The 21,263-nt window shown below is 29.9% G+C and overlaps 1 protein-coding gene across 1 annotated transcript in view; it reads left to right on the top strand.

Moving 5' to 3' along the window:
- The window catches only part of LOC108760665 (octopamine receptor beta-3R), a 36,673-nt gene extending 27,008 nt beyond the window's left edge, over nt 1-9,665 (top strand). Inside the window, exons 4-5 of the mRNA XM_018506740.1 lie at nt 4,521-4,632; nt 9,255-9,665. Of these exons, the coding sequence (XP_018362242.1) occupies nt 4,521-4,632; nt 9,255-9,465 (323 nt within the window). The 3' untranslated portion in view covers nt 9,466-9,665. The remainder of the gene's footprint in view (nt 1-4,520; nt 4,633-9,254) is intronic.
- Nucleotides 9,666-21,263: the final 11,598 nt, after the last annotated feature.

Here is a 21,263-nt window from a genome sequence, read left to right as displayed (position 1 = left end):
AAATAATTTTTTAACACATATACGTTAATTTATTATGACATTACGTACTATTATTCTACATATAAAAAAGTTTATGATATCTAATTCTAAAAACATAGATAGAATCTGAATATTTTTTTTCGCTTACTTAAGTTTATATTTAAATCCTAACAAATTGATACGCACTTATTATCGAGGATTAACTCTAAAACTCGCCGGCACTTATACTTTCTCGCTAAAATCACCCTGTATGTACAGGCGCTTCTTATATCTTGATAGACGAGAGCATTGATTGCACGAAAGCGCTGAGCATCGACCAACCAACCAACCTAAATCTGCCTCAGTACGACTGAGCACGCGAACCCTTCAGCCTTCTGTCTGGACGGACACTCTTCCTTCCATTCTCGTATTATCTAAACAACAACTACCCCGTCTCCCTCTTTTCCGAATATAACCCCAAGCGAATTCGCTCTGTCTGCGGTTTTCTGAGTCCCGTTGCACAGCCGGAAGAGTACTTAGGGATTCACGATTTATGTGTACTGATGAAACTTTTAAGTCTCCATTACTGAACTATCAAAACAGTTCGCACTAAAACAATTCTTTTTAAAGAAATATTTGTCGTAATTTCAATTGCTCAATAAAAGCGAGATTAAATATAAATGCGTATAAAGAATGTTTTAAAATATATATTAATGCATAAAATATCAAAATGTTATATTTTTATAATTATTTTGCAAAAGTGACTTATATGACTTCGTTTAGCTATAAGCCTCTCTACTTAATCAAAATTTAATGAATAAATTATGTAATACTATTTCTGTATTTTATGAAGTTATAAGAAAAAAATTTCGCACTTATTTCGTTTAGCCAAAAAAATTTGTTATGTATATGTTAATGGAAGGAGGATTGACTAAGCTGTGAGTCCTCCTCATTATTAACGACCGATTCGGGAAATCAAATACGTAGAATTTATACATTATACTAAAGTAATTTTAATTTTTGCGCTGTATCCCTTAAAGTATTTTTTTCTTGGAACAAATAATTTCGTTTCTACACTAAAAAAAAAGTTAATTTTAGTAAATATTTAGTTGAATACTTCCAACTAAATATTTATTAAAATTAACTATATTTTTTTCAGTGTATATATTTATTTCTGAATCATTTAAAATTGCAAAATTACATGTATTATTTAACCATGCAAAAGATATCTTTGATTTATGCTTCGAATAATTTTGATTTTTGCTACCTTTAAAAGACTTCTCTCTTGACATCAGAAATATAATCAGCATAAAATGTCTTTAAAATGAAAGAGATTATTAAATCAACTATGCATTATAATTAATCTACAACTTATGCGCTTTTATATCCACGTAATCAATTTTTGCACTGTATCCTTCAAAAAAATTGTATGTCTCTGGTATCAGTAGAAAAATTTCTTAATGATGCTGATTTCATGAGACGCTAAAAAGTAACATCAGTGATCAGATGGTTTTAATTTTGACGCTAGTATCTGACGCAGAAAGTTGGATATCCAACTTTCAGCGTCAGATCGCTCGATTCAAAATTGGACGTTACATGACGTTACACCCATTTTATACATTTTTGTCTAGCATTAATTTTAGTCATGTAATCTATTTTAACGCTGAAAATATGAGCATCAAGCATTAAAAAGCATGAAAAAGCACTTTAAAGATTACAGCATAAAAATCAAAATTACTTGGAAATAATATGGCATAAATAAAAAAAAGTTTTGTACAATTAAATAATGTAATTTTGTAATTTTAAATTACTTAGAAACGAATATTGCTATTTGCTTCAAGAGGAATAGGTATCTTAAAAAAAATGCAGTGCAAAAATTGAAATTACTTTAGTATCAGAACGCATAAATAGCGCATTAATCCTGTAATTAATTTTCTGAAGTAATTGTTGTTAACACGTAAAAGAGGGCAGATTCACTGATAACATACTCAATCTTTCCATAGGAAAGAATTGTTATTAGCAAACAAAATGGGTGCAAAAATTTTTTCTTGTGGATTTATAAAGTGTATAAATAGTGCATTGTTATATTTAATTTATTTTGTTAATTTATTTACAGTTTGTTAATTTATTCATTAAATTTTGGTTAAGCGGATGGAGTCAACTAGACTAGAGTTTACCTAGAACTACCAAAGTCTAGCCATCCTTCCATCCTCTCTTGTGATTGGCGTGCCCACATACAATGGCAGTATCAATCGAGAACGCATATACATTCATACCAATTGAGAGCAACACACATTTTGGACACGCACGTCATTTTTAGAGTATAGCCAGACTTTGGTAGTCTTAGGAACTCTAAACTAGACAAGCATGCTTATATGTTTACATCGAATGCTTCAGTTAAATTTTAATAAATACAATTTAGTAAATTTTTTCCAGTTTAAGTGACAAATGTCTTTACGTTTTATGAGTACCATTTTTTGCATATAAAGATTATTATTACCTATTCCTCTGAAAAGAGAGACTTTTTTACGACAGCAGGAACTTTCTCGCGGAACACTGACTGACGAGATTAAATGGCCAGTGCGTGTTAATAGCTTGTGGAAAAATTTCCGTGTATGATGATGTTCGCTCGCAGTGCGATTATCACAGTTGTGCGCTACGATAACAACGCTCGATGGCACGTTGTGCAAGGTAATTATATCAGAAATTGGGTAGGCTGGCTTTTAATGGCTTTTGCAGGAAAGCTCTCGGGAGAAACTCGAGAAAAAAACGCGATGATATGAGAGGTAGAGAGAGAGGGGGGAGGAGACAGTATTTTTTTCATTAAATCTCGTTGAATTCATCGATTAACGCTTTACGATCGGAATTTTTATTGCTAATCAATACTTTTATTTAATTATATTATATTCTTAAATGTATTATAATGAATTTATAAATGCAGAATAAATCAAGGATTAAAATGATGTAAACAAATTATTTAATAATTTTAAAGTTATTTTATTCTTTTTTCTAACTTGATGTATTGCGTTGCATCGCGAAATTTATCCGATTCTTTCACTCATCTAAAGAAAAATTTGCATTTACCAAAAAATTTCTCACTGTGTCAATACAGTAAAATAACTCGATACAGTAAAATTATTTATAAATTTATTTAAGGTTTTCACCACATTAACATCCTTATAATATGATATCGGATCAAAGATTGAGAATTTGCTTGTCAATTTAATTTAACTTGTTATATTATTACAGTAGTTTAATTACGTTTGATAAAAGTCCAGAAAAATTTCGGTGCGCAGTTTGAATAACTACAAAAATATGATTTACGAGTATATGCATGTACATATATAGGATATAGATAATTCACTGTGAATTATTTAGGCATTGAGAAGATCTAGCTTTGACCGTTATAAGCTTGAATATGCTTATACATAGTATTTAATTTCATGTCGGTCTTAATAAAATCTTATTATCATTTATAATCTTTATAATTTCAAATAGAGAATTTTTCCACAGAAGTTAAGAACTAATTTAAATATAGTATTTATATAAGTATTTATATAAATATATGATTAATGAATTATTTGTATCAATTTGTTTTTATTATATATTGTTAATAAATAATTATAATTCGTTCATACACACATTTTTGTTATAATTATATTCATCCAAAATTTGTTAAAATTAAAATACTTTGATAAATTGAAATCAAGTCATACAAGATGAAATAGAAAAAAGAATTAAATCGTACTTCAAAAATTAAATAAAATCATAAAATATAAAATACAATCATTGAATTATTCTTTTCTTCTTTTAACTTTATAATCTTTAAATCGTGAAATTAAAATTATTAAAATAAAAATAAACAGAATAAGATAAGAAAGAGGAAGAAACTAATTACAAAGAGAGAAATTTTAATTATAGAAATTAATTATCTTATATGAGATTCCGTTTAATTTCAAATAATCAACAATCAATTTGACTTCGCTAAATTGCAGAGTGGGATTGTTATCAACCCACGTAACTAATTAAAGGTTGAGAGTTATGTGTGGAACTGAATCTCTCATTAATATGAATTTCCATGGAAAAATATAAAATTGGTTATTAAGTATACTAGGAGAACCATTATAATATTAATATTATTATTAGAACTGCATATCGGATCTAGTTTACATTCTATAATGATAATTATGTAAACAACTCTAGTCTCGTTGAATTTGAATTAAAATTTACCAATTCAACGCGTGTAATGGAATGTACTATGTTAATACTCATGCTTCATATTCTACATAAATCTACGTTATACACAACGCGCATATTTAATATATAATTACAGATACAATAATTATCCATGAAATTTCCATAAAGGACTGCGATATTTCCGTCCATCTGATAACATAAATTCCATTATCTGATAACATAAAACCTTTTTTAAGATTTCTTTTATGTGAGATATAAATTAAGATCTATTAAAAGCTTAATTATTTGACTGATACTAATTGTAAAATATTAAATTTCTCAAAAAGTCAGCATCACGACATAATTTGATTATTTTAATGTTTCAGGTACTTCGATACGACAGCAAACAAAAAGTTGGCGGGCCGAACATAAAGCTGCGAGAACACTCGGTATAATTATGGGGGCGTTTCTCCTTTGTTGGCTGCCGTTCTTCCTCTGGTGAGCATCAAGTGAAAAAAATTTAATAATTCAATTTCTTTAAAAAAGATTTTTTATGATTTTAATTAGAAAAAAATAGCCAAAAAGTTTCCAAATAATTTGATTAAGATTTTATTCTATTTTTAATTAATCGAAAAGTTTGTCGATAAAAAGGGAAAACTAAAAATTAAGATGCCAATGAAATGTAAAATAGAAAAGCAAATCTTTGATTTACACCTTTAATTTGAATTCTCATTAATTCAAAGAAAAAATTGAATTAATTTAATTTAAATGTTTGTAAAATAAAAATTTCAAAATTTGTAGAATTGAGTAAATAAAGTGTCTATCTTACAAGGCAATTGTCGAAGCTGTCTCTCACCAATTTTGATGGATTTTAGATATGTTGTTTGCTTATCTCAAGGTTTAAAGATCCCCTAAAGAAAAGAATTTTTCCATTTTAGACATTTAAAAAAAATATGAATACACCGTTAAGAATATAAAATATTATAAAACTTTCATATATATATATATATATATATATATAAAACATTTTTTCCTCATATACCTCATAGTTTCAAGAACATTTGCTGAAAATAAAAAAGTTATTATTTTCGTGTTGTTTCTCTAAACTTTGAGATAAAAGGAGACAAAACATAGACTTCATATTTTTAGATGCTCTGCAACATATCCAAAACTCATTAAAATCGATGAGGGACAGTTCCGACGATTGCCTTGATCTTTTAAAATATATTAAATAATAATAAATAAAAATTTGTGTATTAAAAATGTATTTAAACTGTATATTCTCTTACTGATTGTATATATATATCGAGTTCTTCTCTGCGTTCTTTCTTTTAGAAAAATTTGTTGACGTCATTAGAGACAAATTTCTCTAAAAGAAAGAACTCAGAGAAGAGCTTGATCTCATCAAACAAAATAGTTTCAGTAAAAATTCATTTAGCCCACTTTACTTTGTAGAAATTTTGCTGTGGAATTTATATATCGAATTGTTTTATCAAGAGTAAGAGAGAAAGAGAAAAAGAGAGAGAAAGAGAAAGAAGTCAAAAGTTTTGCTGATGCCAAATGTCTAAAGTTAGCAGAGGAAGAGACGATCTCGTTCGCCCCATGTTTTATTAATGCAAGCTCAGAAAGTGCATCTCTATGGAGTTTGCCGAGGGCTTACCCTACTCTCTCCGCAAGCTTGCTCGCAGTTTGACTATTTGCTTGACTAAGCGTCACGACCGTAGCGGAATATGAAGGTCTCTCTTAGAGAGACTCGAGGGACGAAGAAAAAAACTTTGTCTCAAAGCGTTTTCAATCCAAAATTCAAAATAGATAATGCGGGAGACAGACATGGTCTTTACGAACAAATTGATAAATATCTCGGAAATTTGTTTAGCCTTAGGATATGTGCAAACCCCTTTAGGCACGCAATAATTATACGTGATGTGGTCACTTACCACTTAGATGAGTTTATCCCTGAAGGAGTGAATTTCGCATTAAAACTATGTTTTAGGATTACGTGGAAAGTAGCAAGAATAAAGGAGTTTAAAATAGAATGAGTAAAAGTACTTTAATTTTAAATTTTACTACGAAAAGTTCGTCATTTACAGATTAGCTTTTTAAAATTGCTATTAAAATTACATTAAAAAGATTTAATGAAGCATTTTATAGATAGATAATCTTAAAATTATATTGTAAAAGATATGATAAAATTAGAATTAATTATATCCTTGTATATAAAACCCATATTATACTATTTTATTTTATTTTCTTAATAAAATACTACATATTAAATCGGTTCTTATTGAAATTCTTATAATAGTAATTTCGTTAAATAGCAAATGATGACAATGAATAAATATGCTCGACTAAAGTTCCGCCGGAAAATGAGCTCTCTATGGAAATAGAGCGAAGCAATGCAGATATATGGACGTGCAATGGAATACCTCGATTTTGCAACTCGATTTTTATTCATGCAAATGCACAAAGCGCATCACTCTACTGACCTAAAAGCTCACGTTAGTTTCCTAGTTCGGCCATTTTCCGAATCGCGTTATCGACTTTTGTACAATCGATTCACTTTTATCGTATGAATTTAATGTGTTTTTAAGAAAATATCCGAATACCAGTATATAAACCTCTTTAATTCGCCCTTTAACGTTTATAGTTATTTACATTTTTTTGTATCCAATCTCGATAACCCCTGCTAATATTTTATATTTTTATTTTATTATGTACTCGATATTGTGTGTTCTTCTTTCTCCATGTGATATATGTTTCACGAGACGTGCGACAGAAATAACAATAGAGATATATTGGAAAACAATACAACGAGATAAATCCGTAGGAGCGGATGTAGTTGTATAGAAGAGATCAACTGCGTTTTCAAAGTCCAATTTGTTTGATTGATATCGGTGGCTTTATAATTTTCGTCAAACGGAGATAACTGTGACCACAAATCCACGTCGATCCATTTAATATTGCACTATATCGGTATCGAGGCACATTAATAATGATACGATTGTGTGGTCGAAAATACGGTTGCATTACATTTTTAGCCTTATTTCAATTTATATAGAATATGCAATATTCCAGTTAATGAGGCAATCTTTCAGTGACATAAAATGCATAAAATAAGCTTTCCTTTAGAGAAAATCGCACTAAATTTTTGCAATAAAATATATAGCTTTGAAATTATTTGTTGCTTTTTTCATATTTCGTTAATTTAATTTTGGAATATAAATTAGAAATAGTTATATTGAACTGCAAGCATCGTTCCTCTTAATTTAAACTAATTGGCGTGATAGCTTTGCAAATTATTGGAACAGTTATAATAGTTTCTGTTTAATAGATATACCTTCAGATTTACCTCATTACACTTTTAGAATCTATGTTGCATTTTTTCAAACGTAATAACACTTCTAAATCACAAGAAATTTCGAATTTTGTTACAAAATTGTGAGTGCTACGTGTGCTGAATTCAGGACATGAATCTTATTTTCACGTCGATTTTCACCCACGTAGAAAAGGCAATATTGAAATATTGATTTGAAATCTACACATAATGCAGCAGATGCATGTATATGCGAAATACCCAGCGCAGATGCCTGTAGAAAAACAGATGAGGCACACGTAGAGAAAACTCGTTTCCTCCGATGTAGTTTTGGCATAAAACAAATCCCATAAATATCTGAGCTCTATATCTGTATTCGTGCTTTCAAGATACGGCTAACACCGCACTGAGGTACATGTCCTTATTGAAAATTATGGCGCACCGTATTTGGCTGATCTATTCTCTTGATCTTTTCCCTACAGATTTATAATCTGTCTCGATTATTGATGTTACCACAGCATGATCGTCTTTAATGATTTACGTTATTGTGTTATTTATAGTAATGTATTTATTATAAAAAAATTTTTAAAACGCCTTTTTTACATAATAAATAATTTTATATAACGAAAGAAAGTAAGAATAATATGAATAACATATCATATTTTTTATATTTTGTAAAATTTGCGAGAGAGTTAATTTTCATTTATACATATTTTTTAGATCAATTATATATTAAAGGAAAGCCCACTATTATGAGATAGACGCCTAATATAAGATAGCAGCATTTCTGCTAAACTAATAGACGCTATCTATTGGTTCCACCATGAATTTATTACTCTTGAATTGAAAACTATTTAGTAGAAAATTCATTATTAGGTCATGCCTGTAGTCATTGAAAAAAAAAGATTTTAGAATTTGGATGTCTTCAAATTTCATTAAGATAAGCCTTTAAATATTATTTATTATTTAATAAATAAATATTTGGCAATAAATTCTTCATGTAGTGATGGAGTAACATCGTTCTAATAGAAAAATACGGGATATGTTGAATTGCTTAATTACAGAAGTTAGATTTGATGATCGTGAAACCATAAGGCGCGGAAATCGTAATATGAGATACCCAGGGTATTTCTAATATGAAATAACTCATGCTCCCATGTCATAGTGAAAATCGTTGCTAAAGTATCAATGTTATTGTACAATAATAAAAAGGACAACCGTCGAGTGCCTATTTCTGCGATGCTTGATTTCAACTATCAGAAGACGAGTTTTGAGTATAATATATCGCATACTCATTTTTCATGCACCCTGGCTGTGTTTGTTTACATTTAGGTAACATTAAATAAAGTTTTTTAGTTACAATACTGATAAATTTTGCGTTTTAGTGTCAATTTCTCGGGGCATCTCATATTAGGAGCACAATTTTTTTATTATTTTTTAAAATTCTGCTCATAGACTTCTAGCATTTACTCAAAATGAACTCAATATCTCATAATAGGGGCCTTTCCTCTATGCCTTTTCGAAAATATGTTAAATCATATTGTGATTCTTTGAAATGTAATTCTAAATTCAATTCTTTCAAATATGGATTTATAAAATTGGAGATAATTTCTTTACGTATATTTATATAATACTTAATCTTCAAAAGTGATATATAATTATATAATACTCATTACATTTTATATAATATAATTTATATTTTATATAATTATATAATACTGATTATACTTGATCTTTAAAGATTTAATAACAGATATTTAGTTTTGAATGCAGAAGAAGTGAGCTCTTTTTGTTTATTATTCTCCAGGTATCTGATAACATCATTGTGCGGCGAAGCCTGTTATTGCCCGGATACGGTGGTATCGGTGCTTTTCTGGATAGGTTACTTCAACAGCGCCCTAAACCCACTCATCTATGCGTATTTCAACCGCGACTTCCGTGACGCCTTCAAGGATACCCTAAAGAGCGCCTTGCCCTGCTGCGCCAACTGCTGGAAGACACCCTCGCAATTCGTGTAGTTCGACACAATTCCGAAAAATCCGCCTCCGAAAGGCGAGTTCCAAGTCTCTTTTTTCTCAATAAATTTTCAGCCAAAATCGAGCCGCTTTGTTTCGACGATTTTTGGACGCCAATCGACGCTATTCGCAATTGACCCTTAATACTCGAACATATTGACTTCACACATCACTTCTCCGTTATTCGTAACTTGGTGCGTAGCACACGCTGTTAATCATTACGTTGAATGTCAATCATCGTGGAATATGCATTTTGTATAGCTCGCGTTCTTTGCATATTAGCATGTATAACAATTTCTGCTTCAAAGAAATATATTATGTATTGTTATTTTTAATATTTTAAATAATTTTAAGCAAAAAGAAAATGAAACATGCACCACAAACAGAATTAGAAATTTTCAAACTGGGAAAATATTTAATTAAAAAAAATATATTTGTTGTAAATATTTGTGTGCAAATTTATGATCAGGTGAAGTGCTTTAATTTTAAATTTAACAACATAAAAAATGTAATATTAAAATAAAATGAAAATAACATTGAAAATATAAAATTGTATGTATTGAGAGAAGGAGTAAAAATTTGCGTTAAATTTAAAGAGTTAATTGCGAATCTGCGGTCTTTAAAATGTGAGTTCCTAAACACTACCGTAGCCATCGTTCAATAGAACGACGATCGGCGGCGCGTAATTGCCTTCCACATAATCGCATCCCGAAATACATCCGGTAATGTGTAATCCATGCTATCATATCGCCTCGGGAGGTGCGCGACAAACGCTTTAGAGAGATTCGAGATCGAAATTAATGCTTTCCAAGAGCTAAGCCATTAAAACGGGTATTAGCGAATATAATCGACGCTATTATCGAACGATTATCATCGATATGCTTCGATCTGCGTGACGATTGCGAGGCTTAAACTCGGAATCTTCTTTTGACATCGACGATAAAAGGAATCGATCAAATATCGTAATAATTAAAAGGATTTTTGGAAAATTTACAGCAGCGGTTATTAATTAGCGAATATTCGCAGAAAATTAACGAAAGAGAAAATTGATTTATATGGAAGTTTTCAGAATATATATCTAATAATTTTCTCCAGCCAAAATAAAAATATTAATTCATATAAAAGTAAAATATTTGCAGAAGCCACTAACAGTCAACATTCGCACAAAGAGAGAAACGCCGGAAGTCACTTGGAATGCGAATATACATATATTATATATATATATGTATATGTATATATGTGTAAGGCATGAGGGGATGAAAGAGGAGTTAATCTTTGTTTATTCTGTACATAGTGAAGACAGCCGGCTAGCGCTAATTAGATGTAATTATTAGCGCACCGGTATATGCAAGGCTGTATCATACATATAACACAAGACACTTATTAACGTGTCGAGGTCGTGTGTAACATTATCGTAATCACGAAACAATAACGCCGCGATGGATCAGCAGGATAAGAAGATATCTGTCGCGTGCGCCATTTTGCCTGTATAAATGTACCATAATAGCAATAACCAGAGGCGGATTGTAAATATATAATAATGGAAGCGTGAGTGACTTGTTGTTTTTGTAAGTATAACAAATATAACATGTATTAGCGTAAAGTTCTGTGTGTTTTACGTGTTGCTTGCGTGTACACGCTAGGGAGCCGAGAATACTGTAGGGTGACATAAATAGACAAAAAGTCATTGTTCAAATATATATTTTTATTTCTTGGATTAATAAGAAAGATGAATTTTTATTGGAGTCGAGAGAGAGAGAGAGAGAGAGAGAGAGGACTCTAGTAAATTTCATTAACATAATAATGTGTTTTACATTATCCGCATGTACTTATTTCTCAAAAAAGTAAAGATATATATTTAAATGCAAGATAGAAGGTTACTTATGTCATCCTAGTACACACGTACCTGTAGAGGTATTCCGTATTTTGTTAGAGTACTCTCTTTCGTCAGTATCTTAAATCATTGGAAAATATCGCTTGCAATAACTACAACAACAAATATTGATGTAACTCTGTATACTTCGGGTAATCGAAAGTCGTAGTATCTTATCAACTTGTCCTATATTCTATATAATAAAAATAAAAAGAACACATAAAATAATAAAAATGAAGAAAAATGCTCGATCTTTATAAAAATCGAAGTATAACCAACTAGAAGCCAATTATATCGAAAATAACGATTTCAGTTAACAGACTAAAGAACAAAAAAAAGTAAAGTTAGGTCCATATTTATAGACCACCATATATTTGAGAATGAAATTGTTATTTTTCATGACGGCCTTTTCTAGTTCGATATACTTCAACTTTATTATTTTATTATACAGTTCGACTTTGTGCGCAATATTTTCAACAAGACATCGACAAATATATATATATATATATATATATGTATATATGTATATATATTAACGCAGTACGGAATACCTTTTCTGCATCAATGTAACGGTCTATTTAATCGACCGTCTCTATTTGCTTCTGGATAATCATTCCAGAGAGAGAGAAAAAGAGAACGAGTGACCGAATGAATGAGAGAGAGAGAGAGAGAGAGAGAGAGAGAGAGAGAGAGAAAGGGAGACTATGCTACGTGCGCAGTTACGCGGACCGTCCGGGTAAAGACACTAATTAGCGTAATTCTCCAGTAGGCACGGCTTTTCCGTGCATCCTGGAACTTCTGACAAATCATCTTTTTTACGTTCCCTTAATGAAACTCGCCGTACACGAAAATTAAGTCGCTCTACAATAGCTTTGCTATCGCAGACCCTTTAAATTCGCCATCGAATTCGCCTCATCGTTCGTAAATAAGTGACTTTGCCAAAGTTGAAAAGAAAGCTCAATTTCGCAGGCTATCAGCAGCAGGAAAAAGGTAGCAAAAGATTATTGAAAGACTGCTACAAATTTTTGATACAGAAATCTTGAAATACGGGGATTAAATACTTACTCGGATTTGTGAGTAAAGGAATTCACGAATTATAAAATAGACAGAAAAATAGCTTTAAATCGCTCTTTGTTGGAAATACCTTTCTTTTTGCAGTCTTCTGAAACGGAATCTGGTGAATCCAGGATTGGATTCGCTGGAAAAGATGCGCTGTCCAGATCTTTTTCATCTTAAATGAAATATTCGTTCGTGTAAAAAGGATCTTACAAATCTTTTACAATTCGTACAAAAAAATAGAAAAGAAAAAATAAAATTCCAAAAGAATGATTAAATTGTTGGAACGTTGTACATATATTATTACTTTTTATAATTTAATTTCTTTTCACGTACTTTATGAAATTCTAAGTTTTAAAAAGTTTATCGATATATTGAAGCAGTGTTTCTCTCCATCGCATATTTTTATCTAATTTTGTTTGGACGGTTTGTATTCGGCAAAACATCATCATGCAACATCTCGATTTGCTAATTAATCCTATTTGTTACAATCAGTCATGAGAATAACTATTTTCTCTAGATATTTTGGGCGCTGGGCATACAGATATCGAACTAAACTGCGTACACATCGTCATTGTAGAACTGGTAAAAAAAAAAGGAATTACGTTGCAACGAAGCAATTAGGAACGTCAATAATATCGCTGTGAGCATACTTTTATTCCGGATCATATGGGGAACGGTTTTTAATTAATTTATTCATTCAAACGCGGTGTTTTTCTCATCTACGAATATAAAACCATGCACATAATCTTGAAAACATCGTCAGACATGCAACAGAAAAGAAATAAAGGAACACAAAATTGAAAACTTTATTAAAAGAAGAAGCATTTAATTTTAAGATATTAAAATGTTTTTATTCTTGTATCCGCTTTTTAAACACTTAAAGATGTTTTAGTTTTAAATTTTTACAGTAAACAAAACTTATATGTTTGGATTGAAAGCTCTATGTATTTTAAATCCAAACATATAGTATTTTGTTTATTGAAAAAGTCTAAAACATTTTTAAATGTTTAAAAAATATAGACAAGAATAAAATATTTTAATATCTTAAAATTAAACACTTCCTTTGTCAGTGTTGGCAAATTAAAAAGTTGCTATTAACAGGAGCAGATCAGTTTTTGCATGTAACGTTAATTAAAAAGATAACAATATTAATTCGTTATTCTCTAATCGATATTATTACAACTAATTAATAATTAAAAACAAATTTCAATTTTAGTAAATTTTAAAATATACAATTAAAAATACATTTTTTAATTGTGTACTGCCTTTCCTAATAGTAACAACAATTCTTTGAATTCTTTAGACATAAAAGATTAATATAATATTGATTTTTACTGCAGCGACCAAATTGCAAATTAGGATATGTATCAAAGTACGAACTTGAGGCGGAGATGGCGGGTTTTTCTGACACAAGTGTTCCTTTCTCGACACATCGACGCGAATATTATTTTTCTATGTACATGTCGTGATTAGTTGTTGTCGTCGAGGCGTTAACATATTTTATATTGGGCTTCCGTTCAAGCAAGTTTTGGCTGGTCGTAATGTATAAGAAGAAAAAACAAGATGCATTTAAAAGTCAATTCCGTGCTCCGATCCAAAAGCGTCGCATCAACTAATTAAGACAAAAAAGTTATATTAGATTGAAATATCAAAATAGCAAAATTAAATTTTATAAAAATATCAAAGCAAATACTAAGAAATAAAACATCAAAACAGAAATATTTATCATTTGCTCAGTTGAATCTGCCTTTCATAAAAAATACATAAAAAAGATAAAATGTTAGCTTAAAATATGTTGAGTAATAATTCAATCTTCATCAGAAGTAGACCGTTTTTTGTTTTTCCTTTCGTCATTAAGACCCGGTTCTATCAATATAAGATTAACTTTAATCTCGGTTTTACTTACTGTTTATCTTTTTCCAATATTTGGAATTAGAAAAAGTAAATTGTACCTGGGTTAAAATTAATCTTACATTGATAGAACAGGGCATAAGAAATGCGACATTAACAGACGTTAGACGAAGAAACTCTGGATTTATTACGTCAAGACATTCCCAGAGGCGTTTTTTTTTATCAACGATTTTTTATTAACTATTCGCAAACGTGCCATAACATAAGCGATTTGACGTACATTTCGACCAGTAAAATAATCAATCGGTACCGTTTGTTCGTGCGAAAGTGCTAATGTTGTATCCGACAATCCTGAGGTGACGTGAAGAAAATTTCATCCTATTGAAACAACGGTTTAACTTAAGTCACGCTGTACACAGGGCCTAAATAAACAAAAAGCGTAGTGTTTAAAAGAGAGATTCTAGTGATTCACATGCAATGGCATATATAGGGCGGCGTAGACGTTTAAAAAGTGTCTAGCGGCAGATCAGACACACGCAGCAAGTAGAATTAAGTGCGAATGTGAGACCGCGATGAAAGGACTGATATGTAGATATCTATGTAAATTACGAGAATGAGAACAAGAAACGGGGACGAGAGTGTGAGAGAAAGAGAGCTGCTATAAGAGTGAATTAAATTGGGATAAAACTGAAACATTTTGTTCTATCTATTGCTTGAAATGTAACATAAATATCGTTTAATAATTGAATTCAACGTATCTTATACGAGCTTTTCAAATACGTACGTTTTTTTCCTACAAAATTTATTATTTTATTTTTTTTATAAAAGACAGTTTTTTTAAGTACTTTTCAGAAAAGCAGTTATTGTCGAAACTGCGGACTAAAAAAGTGGACATTTGTTCTCTTCGTTTAGCTATAATTTCGTGAATCAATCTTATTCTGTTCGATAATAGCTATTGAGATACAGTGTGAGAGAGAGAGAGAGAGAGAGAAAGAGAGAAGGAAGGAGAGAAAAAATAAACATTATATTACGAAAGGCAAGACAATGCAGTCTTTAATCCTTGTCATTCATTTCCCAATCTATCTTGTGACATTTTCTGCGTCAATATTTTGTGAATTTCTGTATTCTATGCGATGAATTAATTTAGAGCGGCGACATTGTCGCGATAATCGGGATTGTTTGCGATTAATTGAAAGGAGAAAATGACGTGATTGATAGATAGTCTAACAGACTATAACAATCGCGAAATAATCCACGTTTCTTTTTTGTTAATTTTCACTAAATCCTCAATATTCAAAACTATTGTTATTGTCGTATTATTTTATTTTTGCTAATAATATTTACAATATTATTACCAAATTTCTAATATTATATTCTCATATTCTTTCATTTTGTTTTTATCGTTACAAAAAGATTTTTCCTTTCAATAAATAAATGAAAAAAATGAACAAAAGTAACATAGAAATGTAATGAAATAACGAATAAGAATAATTAATATAAAAATGTAGAGATCTGAAAAAGAGTTTATCTTTTCCGCAACAATGTTCAAAGAACTAAACGAACATCGGAAACACAGTTTCGTATAATATTATTCGTGATTTTATTTCTGTTGTGTTTGTACACAAAGAGACACAGAAAAAAGTGAGGAAAGTATTTATAATTTTACCATAATTTCTTCTTTAATATATATATTTCTATTATTTTTTCTTATTTGATTTATATGTCAATTTTTTAATCTTTCTTTTCTCGATGAATTTCCTCTTGGCTACGTGAAAGATGTAGATATATACGTATCTAATAATAAAATTATGATCAAATAAAAATCATAACGACAAAAATTTATTAAAATTTCCTATGCCTATTTCCTATTTCATCATAAGATATCCTAATAATAAAATGAAAGTAGAATAAGTAAAACAAATAATATTTTCCCTTTGATTAATTAAGAATATTCGTTTCACTGAACGAACATGAATATGAGATTCCGTTGTTAAATTATACATTCATAGTTACATAGTTTTTTCGTTACTATATGCAGTGATGATATTTTCTTTTACAAATATACGTTTACAATATACGTTCATGCCAGCCGATATCAAATTCCGAGAATTTCATTCTATGAGAATAACAATTGCATGAGGTAAAGTCATGATCAATTGCAGACGAATTGCGCATAAAGCAACTGACAGATAGCTCCCGTTAAGGGAAATGGTCCGCGAAAATGGGTGGCGAGAGACGCGATTTTGCGAGAGTAACCACCACCGATACTGGTATCATTTCACGTCAACAGACGTGTTGACAGCTACGAAAAGACTTTCCCTTATTTCCCTGCTTTGTATCCTACCCTCGTCGCCAAGTCGCGAGATACACGTACGTGTTACACGCTGGGCTTACGAAGATATAAGAAAAATATTTTTCCCGCTGCCTTAAGAAGGATAAAGGCATTCCCATAAGCCATCCCTTGTCTGTCTTCGCACGTAAAATTTTCTATAAAGACGAGAAAAATTTCTATGTAATTGTAAAAAAATATTTGGCATTTTCGTTTGCTCTCATATTTCATATTGGCATTAAATTTAAGTAAATCAATCAAAATTTAGATTTGAAAGGAGAATAGAAAATATATGTACGTATGTGTATTTCTATGAAAAATTTTGTCAGTAAAAAATATAAGGATAAGCAGTGAGCGAAAAATATACAGAAAAATGTAGAGAGGAAAAATATAGATAAAAATATAAAGAAAAAACAGAGAAAATGTTATAGAAAAAAAATATAGAAAAATGTAGGAAAGAAATGTAGAGAAAAATATTTAGAAAGAATATAGAGAAATATAAAGAGAAGAAACGTATATTATAGAAAGAAAATATAGACAAGAATATTCGAAATTAATTATAAAACACATTTAACGCATATTTACATTAAGCAAAATTAAGCAAAATTAAATTTAAGTAAGAAACAACTAAAATTAATTAATCAGACTAAAATAAAGTTACTTCTAGAAAATAAAATTTTGTGAGTTACTTCTCGATTGTGGTAAAAATTTTTCTTACTTTTTTCCTCTTGTCTTTCGTTTTTTTTTTAAATCTCGTTTAATCCCGTAACACAACCGTTGCATGCCGTGGGCTTTTACGGTAATTCGCAGTCGCGTCGTATCGGAGAATCGCGTATAATTGCGACTTACAAATTGGAGATAAAACGACAACTTTATTTACCACGTGAAGCGCAAGAGTACGTTTCTGCATTACATCGGACTGATTGCTCCCCAGGAAGCACGCAACAACCTTTCCGTAACAAGTCTTACTAAAGCAACGAACAATGAAACAAAATAATCTCGTGCAAAAGAGGAGGAAAGAGAGAACTGCATTTATCACGCCCTGCGGATGCTGCAACGTACATTCTACTTCAAAGAAATCCTATGTTCTCCCTTTTCAATAGAACTTTATTTTTCCTTTATTCAATGCAATGTAAATGTACGTAACGCAGCTTTCAAGAATGAACATTTGAAAAATGACAGTTTCCGCGTAATAAATTCTACTTGGCAAGAAAAAATTGTTTTTTTCTTACAATAGTGATTACGTGAATAGAGTAAGATAAAATATAAAATCAACAGCATAACATATGTTCAGCAAAACACTTAAAATATTAATTTAAACAAAGTATGATAAAATAATCTCCCATAAATATACAATATAATTAATCATGTATCCTTTATAATTTTTTTATTCTTTTTTTAATTATCATATTTTTATTATTATTCTTTTAATTTTCATTTTCTTCCTTATATATATTAATTTTGTGGTAGACTGAGGTAGAATTCTTTTAATAGTAGCATTAAAACCAGTCTGTTTTCCGCATGCTGCCCAGTATATTGTGGCCGTAAACACACCGTAAAGACAATGCCGTAAAGACAATAGTAAAATGTGCAGCGCACTTTACAACGTTGTTGAACATCCTCCGTTTTTATTCTTTACCTCACTAAAAACATTTCTCCAAACCACAGTTTTCTTTTTCTATTTATAAATGCCTAAGGCGTGACGCGCGGGTGTAATCATGCTTATGGCAAGATGATGCATCGCAAACAACGTTACTGCTGCTCGCGATATATGGAGCTCCCTTAATGAAACACTTCGATATGGTGCTGCAGATAATAATTCAAGTAAGTAACTCAAAACCTTAAGGTAGATAGAAAAATAAGGCGCGCACGCGTATAAATTTTATTTTATGAGTGTTCTTAATTAATTTCAATCACTTTAATTTTCTAACGAATAATGAGTGAACAGTTATTATTTTTCTTTCTTTAAATGCTAAATGTACTCGTTAAAAATATTTTGTAATTAAGACACTTGGAGTATTCTTGCAGAAATTTAGTTATTTATTTTCAATATTAAAAGCATTTATTGTTATAAGTACTTTTATTATCTTCCAGGATTTTAAATTTCTGAAAAGACAGAGATGAGAAAAAATGTTTATCCAGTGCAGTGGTAAGATTATATGTATAAGTTATATATGTGTGTATATATATATATATACATATATATAAGTCATTATTTTCAATAATTCCAGAGAGAGAGCATTAAACCTTTTTATTATATATTGATTACCTCAAATACAGTTATTAAATATAAGCAATTATTAAATAGATATCCCTCCGATATTTTTATCTGAATGGTAATGACAGTAACAGATTCTAAATATCATCTGAAAACACATAATTAATAACATAACAAGTCTCTTCTTTTCGTTCAATTCTTTCCGAGAATCCGTACTTGTCATTCGATGAACAATTAATCATGATGATCATTTACCACATTTTCTCGAGATTCTTATTGGAAAATAAATCGTTCATCAAATTCATGGGACTGCGATAAAGGCTGTCACGTACCCATCGTGTCAAGAATATTCAATATATCAACAAATAATACTCTTTCATCACACACACACACGAATTGAAAAAAGTTATTTGATTTAGAATGTAATATTTATATCAGATTTTATTTTAAAAATGAATAAATAATTGTCTTCTTTAATCAAGTGTTCCTTAAAGAATTAAAAATCTGTTTTCTAATTTAATGTAATTGAAATTAAATTAAATAGTGATCAAATATTAAATTTAAAAAGAGTAAAGTTAAAGCAATATATAAAAGAATAAGCTCCCAAAAAATAGATCATAAATTCAAAAATAAAAGACACGTACAAAAATATATAAAATCAATATAAAATGATTAATATAAACAAAAATAATGAAGGCTAAAAAATTAAAACAGCATAAAAAATCTTGTAAATAAGAACTTTATAAATAATTAGTACAATTAAAACTAATATTAAAACATAATTACAAAAGAGCTTTTTAAAACAAAAAATCAATTAATTTCTAATCTTGTATATAAATGGATATGAAAACAAGTCTTTTTACAATAAAAAAATGTTGTGTAATAGAAAATCGATAATTTAATAATCTTGGAACTTGATTGTTGTAAACCACTGTATGTACATACATCGCAGTTAACAGTTAAAGAAAAATATTGCTCGCGTGAGAGGAAAATATTGCGAAAACTTACAACAAAATATTAACGTACAATAATGGTAACTGAAAGTGCTTCCCATCATATCGAAATTCTTCTTTATTATTCCACGATTGTTATCGATATTGGTAACATTCTGCTTCCATTTTGATAGAAGTATCGAGTTTTAAAGAAAACAAATGGTCAAACATCATAATGAAAAAGCAAGGAGATTAAAAAAGATTTTTTTTAAATATAAATTGCTCCATTTTTACATAGAAATTTAAGACTCTTAAAATATAACTTTAAATTTGTATATGAAAAGATTCTTTATTTAGTAATGAAAAGATTGCGGGTCTCTTTTAAATTAAGATTAAGAAGCCACTATTAGAATCCCGCTTTATGATAAACAAGAAATATACCTAAGCAAATTATGATATACTATAATTCTACGCTACCCGCAAGAAGAAACGGTAAGTATAAATACGATAAAAGAAAAGAAAAACAAATTCCTATGGATTAATCTAAATAAAAAAGAGAAGGTAAAAAACAATCAGTAAAAAGTAAAAAAGATAAGTTGCTAATAAGGTTCGCAACAAATACAGATTTTATTAAATTCGTATTTTTAAGATTTAAAAGATTAGAAAAGCATCGCTTTATATTTTCTTTTACAAAATTTGTCAATTATTCTGTGAAATAACGAAGTTATTAACAGAGTTAAACTTAGCTTTCGATAGGTACTCTTAAGTAGCTCGCAGAAGTAATTAGTGTTATATTACAGAGAGGATGAATATCGGCCACCTCTTTGTAAGCTTATCAGCGCGACGAGGCCCTGATACGTCAGTCATTAATAGGGATGTACTAGGTATTCGTGTTCGCTGATAACTTTCCATTTCATGAAGATAGAGCGGATTAAATTAAATTCGCCAAATTCAAATTTCACACAAGAAAGGAAGCCTTTAATATAGAAATTTAATAAAAATAGATCCATAGATTAAAATGAAATATGAAACTTAACAAAGAGCTATGTCTAAATTTATTATAAAAGTCGTAAATGATACACATATAAATTATAGCTTTTATAATACATAATAATTACAAAAACTTATAAAATAATTCATGTATAAGTACTACGTAAAAATATGAATGCTGAGTAAAAAATAATGAAGAAGTATAGAGGCTATTTCTTCAATATTCTCATTAATTAGCTTAAAAATGTTGACTACGTTAAAAATCAAAGATAACAAGGAATAATTATGATTTGTAGTCAAACTGATGGTTATTTTTTCGTGACACCCTCCATACATGTACAGCGCTTTATAACCTTAATGTTCGCGGTTACGTTGCGACAGATGGGGCCATCCACGCTATGTAAGCCCGCTCTGTCCGTCGTATCCAGTCAATTGTCCCAATTCCCGGGCGGAAATCGATAACGATGCCCACAAAATTTATTTGCAAATTCGCACGCTACCGTTACAGTCGTGAAAGTGAGCCATTGTGTCTCGCGCTTCGACGAAATT

This window comes from Trachymyrmex cornetzi, unplaced genomic scaffold, assembly GCF_001594075.2.
Source record: "Trachymyrmex cornetzi isolate Tcor2-1 unplaced genomic scaffold, Tcor1.1 scaffold108, whole genome shotgun sequence".
NCBI lineage: Eukaryota > Metazoa > Arthropoda > Insecta > Hymenoptera > Formicidae > Trachymyrmex > Trachymyrmex cornetzi.
The sequence above is the reverse complement of the archived record's forward strand: the minus strand, read 5'-3'. Positions and strand labels throughout refer to the sequence as shown.